The sequence below is a fragment of the Bacillus rossius genome, chromosome 1, assembly GCF_032445375.1.
Source record: "Bacillus rossius redtenbacheri isolate Brsri chromosome 1, Brsri_v3, whole genome shotgun sequence".
NCBI lineage: Eukaryota > Metazoa > Arthropoda > Insecta > Phasmatodea > Bacillidae > Bacillus > Bacillus rossius.
This window is the reverse complement of record NC_086330.1, coordinates 82,909,991-82,926,059: the sequence shown is the minus strand read 5'-3', so window position 1 is coordinate 82,926,059 and position 16,069 is coordinate 82,909,991. Positions and strand designations below refer to the sequence as shown.

Below are 16,069 nucleotides of genomic sequence, written 5' to 3'. Positions count from 1 at the left end.
GGTCGCCTCCCGCGGATCGACGACTGCAAATGGAGGGCACGAGCTATATGCGCGGCAGAGTGCGTGAGGGAGGGACAAGGGAGGGTGTGCACTCTGTCCCCGGGGGTGTGTCCTGCTGCAGAGACAGCTGCGTCTCGGGCCTAGAGGTCATGTTTCTTTGAGAGCAGTGGCACAGCATGGCACTGCTATCGGCTGACGTCTGTGCGTGCGAGTCCCCTCCAACCTGCTTGACTCAGGTTCATCACTCCCCAGTTCTGTGGCCGGGTGACAACGGAACGGCCCGGCGGCATACACGTGGACCTAAAAACATTTGCTTTTTTTTTGTTGTTTTTGAGTAACAACAAACATTAGGGAACGATACCGGTTCAAGGAGGCATTTGTTAGCTACTACATACATACAACAGTGTTCTTGTTTTGTGTCAAGTCTGTTGTATAAATTTCGTCAAGTTTATGCACAAAAATATTGTAACAGTAAGCATCACTTTACAATATCGTAAGAAAGAACAACCGCAACTATGGGAAAGTTGGTACAGTGCCCGGACATAATCAAATAAAGTTTAAGTATTATGGTTTTGAAAAATAAAATTCATGCATAAAATTTTCTCTGAACATAAAAGATACGTTATAAAAATTTTAAGTCAGTGGGCACAGATTAACATGTACAACCACTCATTCACACCAATAAATTATACAACTTGTACGAAGTGATCTAGATTCAAGCAAACACAAAATTTCCAATGCTAAGATTTATTTTAATGCGTTTAATAGACTACAACAACGTAACTATTTAAAATATAGTACAAATTCTTCACTGAGTGATAAAAGAGATAATTATTATTCCATATACATGACAATATTTAACATTAAAGAATATTTTTTTTATTTAATACACGTGTTCACTGCTGTAGATATCTTTCCCATACCGCTGTGACCGTGTTTTACACTCCACAGCGTTCCAAGCAATTGAAATCGTCGTAGCCTATGTTTTTAGAACAGCTGATAGCTTATTCTTAGCTCCACGCGCATCTCTTCCCCCCTCGGGTTTCTTACCTTGCTACCACGCCCGCCCAGCACTTTGCACATACGTCTGCCGGTACCAGTACTAACTCTGTCCGAATTATCTCATCCATTTGGTGCCCATAGAAACCTTCCAACAACTTATAAATTAATATGATTTGACCACTTGACCACAGCTTATGAAAATCAAACGTTAATTTTCTGAAACAATGCAAAACCCGAAAAATTTAGCAGCAACTCACAAAAAAATTTCGAATTTTCAAGTAAACTTATAAACATAAAATTCAACATAATTGCAAATAAATTAAATATATATTTATATATTTTTCAAATATTTTCCAGTTATAAGCAAATCATGCGTTATAAAACTAAAATTTTTCCTGAAATTCATTGTGCCTGTGATTCTTAACTCTAGCAGGACGTATAAATTAATGAGTGACAAATTCTTACTCTTGGGAATCCAAACCCCTAATAATATTAAAGGTCATGTCGTCGAAAGCATTACGGTCAAACAAAACTGTGCAAAATTATCTCGGCTTGGGCTACTATAACTGTTGACATGAAAACTCTCTTGATTGTGAAGTTGGATAGTATCAGTGAAAAAAAAAAAAAAATTCAATGAACTCAAATGATTTGAAAAAAACGGAAAGAATTAGCAATAGTTTTTATTTGATAAATTTTATTTATTGAACTTATAATCATATACCGGTTCATTATGACTTTTTAGTATTTTATTTATTTATTAAAGAATTTAAAAATACATATTTTTCATTTTAAGAATCCATCCTGTATGTTTGTAAATCATGCTGAAGTGTAATTTATTATTTTTTAAATTTAAACTTTTTTGTGACGCAATAAATTATCATTATTCCTGCTAAAATAAGTGATAAACAACGAAACTTATTTTGTCCGTGAATAAATACAGAGTTCTGATGTTCGTATGTCAAAACCTGTGTTAAAAATGTGTGTTTTTTTAGTTGCTGAAACAAAACACAGCCAATTTAATAGATTAAAAACTTTTTGCGCCAATTACGCGTGTAAATAATATCGCTCTAAACACTAAATGAATTCCTGGAATGTAAGTTTATTTATTAATCTGTAAATTCAATGCAGGAGCTTCTCTGAAGCGGCCTTGAAGTTCCAGCTCCCGCCGCCAGATCGCAGCGGGCTCAGCTCTCCCATCACTTGGCAGTCGCCGGTGCGAGGTGCCCAGGAATCCACTTTGAGTGCGGCCAAGGCGTCTAATGGGCCCGGAATTCCTTTCTCCCACCACCGAGCGCGACGAGGCATCGCCGTGGGGTCGGCATGGAAGGGTGGGAGGGGGGTGTGGTTGGGAGTGTTGTCGGGGATAAATTGGGTTTTTACCCGAGGAACTGGCTTCATTACCCTGCTCCCGAGGTGCTGCAAACACCCCCGCGTCTAACAAGCTCGGGCGTCTTGTGTTCTGGCTCCCGCGCTGGAGATGGGAGTTCGATTTCTTCGGCGGAGCGGAGGTGGAGAAAGGTCTCCCAAAGGGAGTTGTACTCCCAGAAGTAATTAATTTTCCTTCCATCATCGCCACAGCCTCTCCGCCCACCGCGCAGCCTCGCGCAGCTCCTGCCGCAGGCATCTCGGCGATACTGGCGCGTGGAACCTCCCGTGGCGAGACCAGCCTAGCTCCCCCTCCCCGCCAACCAGGGCGGGGCACTGCCCTGAAGAGAGTACTCGCCGCCGACAGTAATTAATCAATGGCGAAATTAACGAGCGTTTTATAGCCTCCCCGAGGGGCTGTCGCCGTCTCGCGATAATGAAGGAAATGGGCGGACTAATGTCCGCGAGTTGTCACGAGAAAGGAGATAATTTAATTTCATTGCGACGCTAATTTACGTCATCGGATGCTGATGACGCAAAACAGAGTTTACCGAAACACAATATTGCGGCCAATTATTTTTATTTTATCTCTTTCTCCACTGCGATAAAAGAAGCGTTCACTAAAGTCCAACGAATTCGAAAACGGGGATAAACGTTTTTTTTTGTACGTAGCTCCAATAGTATTTGAGAAATGTGTTTCTGTATCTACAAATGAAAGCTTAATTTGTATCGTGAAACACGAGGTTCGATTTATTCTATTGCAGCAGTAGCAAGTAAAAGTTACAAATCTTTGTCCGAATTCAAATACACATTTCTTTTACGACACTTCAATCATTTGGATGGTTTTTGTTTCAAATTAAATTTCATTTTTCCGTTGTATTTGTAGTCAGTTTCATAGTTAAACATTGCAGGGTTTATAGGATTGAAAATGTTTTTATTTGAAAACATTTATATTAATACAACTTTTATAATTAGTACTTTTTTATTTACTGTAGAGCGAAAAAACTTATTATTTATCTGTCTAATAGATATCTTAATAAACACTTTAATTAAAATATTTTACTTTTTTCGTACATTGAAGATTTGTAGTTTTGAGAAAGGGGAAAAAATGTCTTCCACCTTTCACCATGACTAATAAGCACCCAAGGATACTGTCATGTGATGCGGAAGTACAAAGGTGCTTACGGAAACCCGGAACGAATTCACTTAATTTGGAAAATCATCTTATAAGTTATGAATTTGATTGCAAAATCAATTCATATCGCTTTTTCATCGTATTTCATGTTCATTTTACAAGGCTTGTACGAGCCCTGCCTGGTCCTGGGAGTACAAGTTCGCCTGGCCTCTAGTTCCATGGTCCACCGCCAGGCACGCACCGCTCACTTGAGCCAGAGCACTCCGTCGCGTGAGCGCGCTTCCAGGCGGCGGGGCAGTTCGGCCATAGAGCAAGGAGTTTGGCAGCGTCTGCTCGGCGGTTCGACAGCTGTCGGTGGTCTGAGGGTTGTGGGCCTGACCCTACGGGGAAGGTTATCGTCCCCTGAGGTGTCGGAGCTGTTGCCGGCTCTACTATCCGAGACATGATCCAACAGGTTCACGTAATTGGTGCAAGTATGCGAATACATAGACTCTCTGCACCAAGTGGCAATCCTCTGCATCCACGTGCGCACCACTGTTGGAGGAGAATTGTGGTGACTGTGTTGGGATGGGTAGCCTCAAACTCTGGTCATAGCATCGCCTTAACTAAAAAGGACCATGCCGTGCGTAACCCTGCCGCAGTTCATCCTCAATTGCATGTATGGGACCATAAATGGTGAATTGTCTGAATCTGCGAGCAACAGCAGATGCGTTTGAAACCTTTCTGGGGTTTCGACTGCCGATGCCGAGCCTTGGTGTCTCGGTCCCAAGGGGCCCCAAAGTGAATGTATCAGGCCTATGGTAATGGAAACGACCGAGAATGGCGCCGGCGTGTTCGGGGGCACCCGGGCTTATAAAAGAGCTGTAAACTACTCGCCTAGGTGTGATACGTTCCCCTAGTCCAGTGGTTGGGGATGGTACCAAGGTAACCCCGAGGCCCTCCATCCCACGTATGACCGGATTGTCATTTCTAGCCAGGACTCTCTGCGGTCGCCACCGGATGAGTTCAAGCATGTCCGGGTCTTAATCGGTTGTAAATATGTCAGGCCGAGGTACGGCAGGTCGGAGGGTAGTCCGAGGAGACGAGGACATCCAGTGGAGTGCTTCTGAAGAGTGTCGGTTGGTCAGCCAGTTGGCGAACGGTCTTGTGCCATATAGACACCAAGTTGTACTAGTACGGGAAGAATCCATGAAAGATTGAATGGTGTCCCACTAAGTTTTTCTCCAAGGCCCAGGATTCTGATTGGGTAGGACTCGTACTTGGTAGTGGTGCTCCGATCGCTTGGAGCAGGCTCCAAGGGTTCCCTAGCCCGATGCGGAGTTGACGGGGTGAGCGAAGACACAGCTCCGGTACTAGCCTGGTCATCTAGGAGAGATAGGATAGGCTTACACCAGACCACGGGTTCACTGGGTGTTTTGAGGGGTTCCAATGTGATGTGAAAGATCGGGGTAGGCGCCAGCAGTGCTGATGAAGTCTTAGGGTTCAGGACACAGCCAACTGTCTGGTTAGCTGAGTGAGGCAGGAGGCTAAGGTAATGACTATGCTGGGTGTCCCTAGTCTGGTCAAGCTGAAGCTCTAACACCTTCCTGATCAAAGAGGGGAGTAATCCCTTGACAGGTCTGTCGTTATTTTACTTCCTCTGGAATTTATAAAAGGATCTGTAAGCCACTCCCGATCTACCCTTAAAGGGCGTACATATGGGAGGACTGGTGGAGGATGCCGACAAAAAAGTTGAACAAAGCTATACACTTCCTTCCGCCTTATGGCCAGTTGCGTCGTCAGTGTTGAAGTGTGATCTACCGTGACAAACCGAGTTGATCGTGGTTCGACCATGTTGTTTTTGAAAGCTGGACGAACATTACTGGGAAATTCAATGTGAACCGACACTCGGGGTGGTTCATGGGCTCGACAATCCGTGAGAAAATATGTACGCAATTTTTACGAATTTTATTCGGACATAATTATAAGAGCGTTGTTTGTACAAAATTTCATATCATTCGTAAGACAGGCATCAAAACTTACAACCAATTATTTAATGCTTCACTAAGCCTTTTCATTTCGTCATAATTAATTTATGTAGGTATTTAAAAGAGGCTTTAGTGGTCAGAACCTATTAATATTTCAGACTGCTTTGATTCATATTTACTTTTGAACTACCATATGTGTTTTCAGTCGTTATTTAAATTGAGTCTGTTGTCACATGTGCTGCTATCTTGTGCGAACAGCATTAATCATTGGCTTACTGTGTCACAATCAAGTGTGGTGGTGACTTGTATTACCAGCCCACCAATAGAAACGCACCTAACATTTCCTCGGCTTTGCTTTCGCCTATTGGAATTGTATGAACTTTATTTGACGCGAAAGATGATGGTGTAGTCCCAGTATGTGTTGGCAAAACGTTTAGAAGAATGATTCTTGGATGATTCTTGGGCTAAGATTATTGGATCACCGATCAAAGAGCAGAATGGGTAACAGACCATTAGCAAGTCGTGGTATTTGGGTTTCAAAATAAATCACGGCAGTGGTTAAAGCATCAATAACTTAACGAAGCCATTAATGACCAGATAGACATATTGGACTTACACTTCTGTGATCGCATTTTCGAGATTGCATTATTATAAAAACACGGCATATCGTATTGGCGCTCTTAAAGCTAGAGCATAAGCTATCACCTCACACACTTCTGTAAGTTATTTTTGCTAGTACGCAAACCTTTCCGGTGCAAAAGAATTAAAACCTTGCACGGAAAATTATAATAAAACAAAGTAGCACTTTTAATAATTTCAAAGAATTATCTATAATAACTCAAATTTGTGGTACCTTGTTAAAAATTTTCATATCCAACCTAAACTAAGTGGCGTTATTTTTATTTACAAATTTTTTTTAAGTATTAGCAAAATAAAAAAGGATATTTAAATCCATCGTGTTAACAGGTGCAATAAAATACATGACGATAACGTTTCATTTCGTTTTGATGGAGACATCGTTATTAAAACTTTGTCATATCCGAAATTACGCGTAAAATAGGTTTAAAAAAAACGGGATAAAAAGTTGAAATTGTGCGGGAAAAACGAAACTCATACATCGTTCGGGCTTTTTGTACGTTTCTAATTTCGCCGTAATCAGCCTTGAGGCAGCAGAGTAAAGTGAATAATGGTGTCTGGCGTTGGTATATAATTAGCAATAAACTGTTACTAATGAGTCACTCACGTCCAGATATTTCCAGACAGAATTCCCACGCAACGATTGAAAACAAAATAATTATCTTTTCCCTTCCAGTAAACAATAATCACATTGCCCTTGCCTAGCTATGGAGTCTAGTTCACTCTGGCAAATAGAGTAAAAATGCAAAAATACCGATTTTAATTTGAGTAGTGCTCTTTGAGATAAGTTTTTAACTTTTTTTTTTTGTTGAGGCAGGTATTTAAGCAGCAGCTACGGGTGATTACAAGCCCTTTTATGTCTCGTTATATTTTAGTTATATTAGTTATGTGCTATTACTTAACTATTACTGCACAATACTATCATTGTTTTTATTTATCCACTTTGAATTATCAGCCATCTCTAATATATTTTGTTTTATACATTTTTTATAACACAGTCAAAAAGAAAACTAGATTTTTTGGTAGTGGCAGTCAATAACGACAGACGTCTGCATGATTGTCAGTGCGTACAAGAGCGTAAATGCTAGCTTTGAAATAATATTTAATTTGAACTAATAGAGTTTTCAAAAATGAAAAATCTGAACTAAACAGTTATAACCGTGTTAATGTTTTTTTACTTTTTCTAACATATTATAACCTATGTATTTGCATAATTTTGCAGCACCCATTCATTTTATTAAGCAGTACGTTATCATCTCGACCAGGTATTTAACTTGCTAATACACGCTTTAAACCACGTTGTTTTGAGGTTGATAAATCACAGTTAAAAGTAAACTAAAGTGATGAATCACTCTTTGTTTAACAATACGTACACTACATCATGGTTAACTTATAATTTTCCTTCGCAACTTGTTAACAAAAATTAATTTTTTGTTGTTTATTTACTTGCGTTCACTTCTTTTCATACCCAAATAAGACACAATATTATTTTTTAAATGTTTACAAACAACGCATATTTCCAATACAGATTTATTTTGGCCTGATAAATTTATTGAATACATGTCTAAGAATTTCATCATGTAAATTTAAACAGTACCGAAACATGTTTAATTTTTTTTATTATGTTTATTTATTGAATTATTATAACTGTCAATGTTATATAAAAAATTACTAAAAACATAACATGCAAAAATTAACAAATTTTTCTGACGTGCTTCTAGAAAGGATACATCGTTTCCAAACTAAAATTTTCTTCTTGAAGCAGCTGATTAAAGTGTTTAAAATTGTTCATGCCAACATAGACAAGAAGGTAGAACATACATATAAACAAAAACTGTATCAACATTAGAATTTTTTAAAAATAATGTGGAAAACATTAAATTTTTAAAGTAAAATATTTAAGTATATAAACCCCTATCTGGGACTCAACGGACTTCAGTGTGCATGTCCGTTACAGGTCATTATTAAATAATTATGTTTCACCTTTTTGAGTGGCTGAACTTTTATAAATTGAAAAAAATATATTTAGCATACTTTTTGCTTAATTAGCTGACAAATTTGTATTTTAATTTTTTTTGCAATATAAATAAGATGATTGAAAAGGAATATAAAACAAGGAACGTTTTTCCTTTTAAAGTCAATTTTACTGGCTGCTATGTGATACGGTTTAATTTCATTAAGGAAAATATATATATATATATATATATTTTATTTTACCTGCCCTTTTAAAATCACCAAATTTTTATGATTTAAATTGCTAAATGAAATAAATTTTTCTGAAGGAATTTTACACCATACCCCGCAGAAGCACCATCAATGCCTTTAAATTCAAAATTTTTAGGTATTAATTCCTTTGAGTATATTTATAAGTTCTGTAACAAAATGTTGAAAATACAACTTTGCCAGCTAATTATGCCAAAAGTATACACTAGATAATTATGTATGCAGCTATTTTTGTATGTAGCCTTTTTTAACTCTGTGAAATTTTCGTAACATGGTGCGCGCGCATCATACAAATTCACGCCTACAGAATGATAACTTCAAAAAATCACAATTTTCGAGAAAACAAATAATTATAATTCCAAATAATTTCAAATAAATGAAGCAAAAATGTGATTTTTAAATATTTTCAAGTTCTAAGCAAACGATGCGTAAGAAACAAAACTTTTCCCTGGACTTCATTGTGTTCATGATTCCAGAGGTGTCATGTTTGATTCCAAGCTCTAACTGAACGCATTTATTTGCATTTTGTTGAAGTTCGGCCATTCAAAAAGACTACAATTTTAACCGTGTAAAACGTAAACATAAAATAGTTAGCCGATTTATCCGGCGTTGCCCGGGCTAAACACATCATAAAGTAAGTACGGACGCACCAACCGAGAGCGTGCTACAAATTAACGGACAGCACCATCTATTTACGAAGTTCTTAACTAAACTGTTATCAGCACCTTTAATACACTAGCAGCCGCAAGTTTCACTAAGCGGATGGGTTTCCCCAAGGAGAAGAATAGGAAGTTGCCAGAACTTACTATATGACCGTGTGGCGGACATAGAGAAATTACAAAAAGTCACTCTTTGTGCGTCTATGATATACCTCCTATGATTTTCTATTATAAAACTAAAATTAAACATTTTTCGATCCCTTAGGAATAACATTTTATAATAATATGTAGTCTTTGTCGCTCTCCGGCTCATAAAATACGTATATATGCAAAATAAAATCAAGTAGATCCGTTGCTGCGTGAAAGGACAAACAGACGAACACACTCTCGCATCGACAGTACTGGTAGGGGTGACCCCCTCCACAGGCGCACCGGCGCGCGACTCACCTCGGTCCTGCGCCGTCATCAGCCCCGATGACAGCGTCTGCCGCAGCTTGCTGAGGGTCCCGGAGTCCGCGGGGTCGCCGCTAGGGGCGCTCTCGTTCGTCGCCACCATCTGCAGCACAACCACTCTCTCTTCAACAGGTTCCCATTTTCAACTCGCGAAGAAAGCCGGTTACAAATCACCCAGGGACATTCGGAACATTTACGGCTGTCTCCGCGAATTCATGGACACTGAGTTCACTAACTCTGAACGTGATTATTCTTTGTTATTTAGATGATTTTGATTTCATACAATTTCTGGGATATGGGAAAAATAAATAAATGCTGTATAAGAATTAACTGTTTTGTCATAGGAAACCTTCTGTGTTCGTAGTTATTGTCGTTGTGTTTTCCATAATATCTGTTTATCAGCCTACTGTGTTTGTGCTGTAACATTTTTCTGACTGATTTCTTCCACGGAAGTCTCTATGTTGTCTTTTGCTTTAACTTTTGACATCCGCTGATTTTGTTTGTTTTTCCGTATTCACCTCTTTTGTATGGTATTGAGTTTACTCTATGACATATATCCAGCAATGGCCCAGTAAAAAAACATGATTACAATCTTCCTCATTGCAAAATCATTTATAGAATTTAAAAATTCAAGTACTTACTGCATTGACATATAGCCATATAAATAAATATAATATTTATTACCTTAAAAACTAATCATTTGTGTCCACAATGAGACTGGTTGACAACATTTATATTTAATAATAATCCTTTTGAATAATGGGCTTGCAAGTCTGTTATTGCGCTGTCCATATCCAACACTAGTCCATGGTCACTAAACCTTTTTTTAATTGGTTTGAAAAATGTTAGTATAGATACGAAGTGTTAAGCATCTTTCATGCTGTCAAGGAAAAATAACTGAAACAAAGTAAGCATAGCGCAATTAGTCAAAGAGTGCTTATTACTAATGCATGCATATGTTTTTACAAATATGTATTAGATAATGCATGGCTGATGTTTAGTGTTACAATTTCCTACAAAACATAACAAGTATTAATAAATATGAAAATAGATCTTTTCATCCCTAATGCCAAAAGTTCACAAAAAAATAAATTATGTTTATTGACTCTTATGTCTTAACAATAGCATTTTATCTTCAATATCATCTTATCATTTCATTTGGACATCCCTTTATAGACAGGAGGCTCTCTCTATCAATCCGTTGTAACTAATCAATTCTTTTGTCATAAATTTTTTAAAATAAAACAAAACTTAATAATTAAATTTAAAAATACATAATACATATTCAAATATAAAAAACCTTATAATAATTTGAACTAAAAAGGAGATAAACTTTTAACACAGTTTATTATTAAAATCCTTTTGTTTGAACAGAAAATACATTATTGATTTAACAATGTGTGAAATATTTCAATTCTTTTTTATTGACAACTAACTTTATATTTATCATACGTAAGTTGTACAGCACAACAATTTTTTTTGCTAAAATAATTTAAGGCTAATTTGTTTAAATTAATTTATTTAAATTTACGTACGAATCTTTGGTACCTATATCGTACTGCTACTCTTAGATATAGATAACACGTACATTCAGTATTAAAATATATCATATAAAATTTTTGACGTTTTTAAATTAACTGCGTGGAAATGGAATAATGCTGTCTGATTCAGAGTGATTTAACTATCATAACAATAGAAAGTATAGAAAAACCTAAAACGATTAAATTGTTGTCCGTAAATAATAACATCATTATATGTCAAGAAATTCGATACATTTGATGAACAACTAATTTCTGAATGATCTAAGAGGACGGTTTATTAATGTCTTTGATTAATAGGGTAGTATTTCGCTCAGATCTCACTTTGTGTGTTAGCTCTCGTAAGTGGTTGTATTAATATTTGAAAGTTTTTATTTTTGGTTTATAATTAATTTATATTTATAATTAATTTAATTTATATTATTTGACTAAAACTACAGATATTTAAAAAAATATACTAACAAAGTAAAGGATAAAACTAAGTATTTAAAAAATGTATAACATTTTAGTCATATATACATTAACATTTTTATATGAAGTGGCTATATTTTAGAGCCTCTGAGCCCTAGCCCGACCCGGGCAGTAGCAAATTCAGCAGAGAGAGCGCTTTCTAGATGTTATCCCCTTCCCGTCACTCGCGGAGCGGGTCGCGAGTGGAGCCCCTGACGATGCCATGACCTGCAACTCGCATTGCACGGCTGCTCGGCACGAAACAAACCCGAGAGCCGACAGGCGCTCCGCGAGCAAATAGACCGCGCTAACTCAGGATGTTGATGCTCTGCGGGGCAGAGGGGTCTAAATCTCGAGGAGTCGTTCATGAATAAACCAGCCGAGAGGGCGACATCCTCGCGGGAAACAACGGTCGAGAGTCGCCTCGGCGGTGCGAGGCTGCTGCAGCCAGTGGACCATAACTCACGAGATAGGAGACGAGAAGCATGTGCCGAGAGGGGGAAGGTGGAGGCGATATTGATGGCTCTGCGACCGGGAACAGAAGGAGAGAGATTCTAGGTGTGAGAAGGAATGACGCGACAAAACCCCTCGGTAAAACAAGCGAAGACGGACACAGCGAGATAGACGTAATACTCCTATTTTATTTGATGCGATGCCCGTAACTCAGTTCTGCCGTGAAATTTTTACTGCTCTATTAATTTAGAGCCGAAATTATTTGTGAGATTTATTTATTAAAATTTTTCTCATTTATTTATTACAATAAAATATATATTTATTTATATTTCAAAAACATTATTCTTATATATATCTACCTATAACTTAAACAGAGAAGTTCGATTTTGGGCATTACAAAATACAATTTTTATATGTTTTAAGTACTTTTTCTACAGCAAACATACATTTCACTGCAAATAAAAAAATACATACGTGTTGATATTATTTATTCCTTTTTATAATAACATACAATATATTTCGTATATTATGTTATTTTATTATCTAAAAATAATTTAGAAAACAGTTATCTAGCAAACTTTTTGTATAGGTGATTATTTCAGCATAATTCGAATAAAACATTTACACAGCGCAACATAACTCAACCTAAAAAAATTGAATTTAACGGTACTTAACAAAACCTAATATTACCTAACACAATATAACAGTTTGCAAAATATATATAAAATATTATTTAAAGTTTTTACATTTACTTAAGTATTTGAAATAATAAAGTTTAGATAAACTGCTGAATGGTCATGTAATGTAATAAGTAATATGTGATATAAAATTATTTTACAGTCTATGATAAATAATAGATGTTTGACTTTTCCAGTTTTGGACCATAAAAACGTTTTGTAAATATTTTTTTTAAAGTCCACTATAATGGCCCCAAAATAATATATTTGATGTGCATGTTTTTAAAATTTCCCACCCGGCATTATACGAAAAGTGTTTTATTTTTCCTGATATTAAAAATTCATGAATAATTTGAACAGTTTGATTTAGTATCCGAAATTATTCTTCTTTGGTAATTTAGATATTTTTACCATTATGTTAATTAAATTATAATATAACTATGGTTGATAGTTAAAATGTTTGTAATTTAATCTTAGCATGATTTGAAAGTTTTTAATCAAGTGGCTAACAGTTTTGCTGTAACCGTTCGTATGCAATTTCGGTCGTAGTTCTTATTTTTAGAATATCTTACATAAATTTCAATGGTACTGTTTTCGCAGGGAATTAAGACAACCATAATTTTAAAGATGTATTAATGATATCCTAAATTTAAACAGTTTTACGAAAACCTATTTGTTCGAACAAATATTTTTTTTTCACTATTACCTCAGATTTCGTGGTAGGATTTAAATCTAAGTTAGTCTTTTCCGTTCTTTAAACACCTAACTAGGTAAGTGTAGAATTCAAATATATGTATTCACAGCTAAAACTAGTTAAAATAAAAATTCATTTAAAATCCTGGATGATTAAATATACGTAATTGCTGAAGCGAAATGGTTTACGACACCTCTTTAAAGACACTTATTCCAACTCATCGCAGCAAAGTCCCCACTCCATTGGCTCGCTCTTCGTCTGACGTCACCATACCGCAGAGTCGTCCCCGGTTTGCTTTTCAACCGCCAGGCCACTCCGCTCGTCAAATATTTAAGAGAACCGCTTTAAAGTCACTAGGGCCGTGGCTCCGGTCCTGCTGGGTTTGGGCGCTGGCAACCGGCTATTTGCGGCGAACAATGACACAGACATCTTACGCAGTGGGGTTCGCGGAAACGGAAGCGTAAGGAGGGTGATTTTTATTATTTAAACGACCCTCCCGTGAATTGCACCACCAATCCCTATTCGCAATTTCCCCCCTTTGTGCCTCTCAAAAAGAACGAAGCATCGCGAGAAGTTGGTTATTAATTATTTATCCTGCTCTGCGCGGAGGAAAAGTTTCTATTATTATTGCTTTCATTCCCCTGCACTTTTTTTTTTCCCCCGACCATCAGTTGCAAAGCGCCGAGGCTGCCATTATTAATTTGCGCGAAAAATGCTTTGCGCGGCGTGATTTTCCAACCCTCCAAACGAGAAATGAAATAAAGGGGCTTGGTTTACCAAAGGGCTTTAACCCTTCAACTTCATTTACATTTGAATATTTACCCAGGTCCCTTCGATCATTTATTCCAATTTTATTATCAGACAGATGTCTGTAACTTTATGAAATTTTCATTTATTTCCCTAAAAATGAAAAGACGCCTTTTCGTCATTACTTACAATGAATGCCTGGTCTGGCATAAATAATGACTGATGCGAAATACTTAGTGCATAGCCAAACTTTAATTATTTAAATATGGCTAGTATGCATTATAAAGGGCAACCAAAAATTCTATTAATTTTTGTGTATATCGCCAATCTAATCAAAAAAAACTCGTAAATATAATATTGAGAATTTTTAGTTTTTTTTTTTTGCATTTAGTTCTTTGCAATTATTTTTGTATGTCCTCTTCAAGTGTTATAACGGATAAATATTTTTAATGAAACATAATTCCCAATTCAGCAAACGTCTTAAAAAATGTATAATGTTTATGTAAGTTTTATAGTCCTGATGCAGTTACATGTCAGTGATTATCTTACTTTGCACTATCAATATTCTCAGGGAAAAGTAAGACTAAGGAGTTTAGATGTAGCAATTTCTTACAGCTAGTAGTAAAGATAGAGTTTGAAGTTTATGTTTTTTTTCCCTCTCCTGTTGAAATTCGCACTTTGGGGAGTTACAAGGTTTGCAAATTAGACCGGCGAAATTCTGTTTAAAAGTACAATATTAAATTAAATCCCAAGCCTACAGTAGCGATGGCTTAACATTGAACCTGGCCATGTCGTACAGGTTATAAAGACTGACAACGACGCGTAGAACCATTTATCTCGTCCATTGAGAGCAGGTTTCGAAAATCAGGGTTGCCTTGTCGCCACGTGAGTAGTTGTGATTAGACAGTTGGCAGTCCTGATAAACTGGCAGGTGATCCAACACTTAAGAGGATTAATCACAGCTGCTGATCTTGTGTAATGCAGAGTCTCAAAATTTTCTCAATCATTTGCAAAATTATTCATATTTTTTTTAAGAATATAAATTTTTTTTATAGAAAACTAAATACCCATTGATTATTGTGGACAAAAGGTTATAATTTATATGTTTAAATCTCTTTCATTCGCTAATGAAAATACTCTTTATAAGCTGTGTTCAGTCTAGTTTTAATAGGTGCTAATTTAATATTTCTGCACTTAATTTTTTATAAAAGCATAGTTAAGCCCTTTAAGAAACCATTATTCGTGTTCCATCATTGTCATCACTAAGATTTTTGAGAAAATGGAATTTTTCTAAAAATGCACACATTGCTGAGCCAATAAATGTAGAGTGTGCAGGAAACAGGGTGGGAGCCAGGCACCAGGGAAGAGAAGAAGAGAGGCAGACGGTGAGCCCCCCCCCCCCCCCCCCCTCGCCCCAAGGCACTCCCACTCGTTGTTCTTTAAGATGTTGAGGTTATGTTAAACCCTCCTCAACACGTATATTGTATTCATTTACCTGCAATGAACAATTAAGTCAAATCAATGCCAAAATAGTTATGCGATGGCTTTAAACGTGAATTCGATGAACGTCTTATGTCTCGTGCTCGAGTCATGACAGAACCTTGGCGACACGAACATAGGATACTGTCAAACGCCCACTGCAGCCAAACAATACACTTGAGGTTAATAATAACTACACCATCGTAAAGTTCGCTTTAACGGCAACGGGAAATGCTGGTAATAACGCTCTCTCCCACCCCCCTCCCCATCCCTAAACCCGGGCAAAGACGAAACCGCGTGGAAGGCAACGTTAAATTGCGAAGTAGGCGCGGCTAGCGTTCAGTTGCAAGCAAGATAGCAACGAAGGTACTTGGTAGATTTTCTCCAAACAAATTATATTCTTTACTTTATAGTGAAAACAACGTTTTGTAACAAATGGCTATACAATTTCTTGCACAATATATTTTTTTACGCAAGCGGCAGATAATAATGCCCAAACCAAAAGTGAATAACTCGAAGAAGCAACGAGTGACACCCAGACTCTCCGATGCAGAGAGACGTCGGCTGTATCGACTAGAAAGGAAGAAGCCC

At 37.1% G+C, this 16,069-nt stretch overlaps 1 protein-coding gene across 1 annotated transcript in view; it reads right to left on the bottom strand.

Moving 5' to 3' along the window:
• LOC134530920 (regulating synaptic membrane exocytosis protein 2) overlaps positions 1-16,069 on the bottom strand; it is a 350,617-nt gene that overhangs the window by 287,359 nt on the left and 47,189 nt on the right. Inside the window, exon 2 of the mRNA XM_063366274.1 lies at positions 9,435-9,543. Coding sequence (XP_063222344.1) covers positions 9,435-9,543 — 109 coding nt within the window. The remainder of the gene's footprint in view (positions 1-9,434; positions 9,544-16,069) is intronic.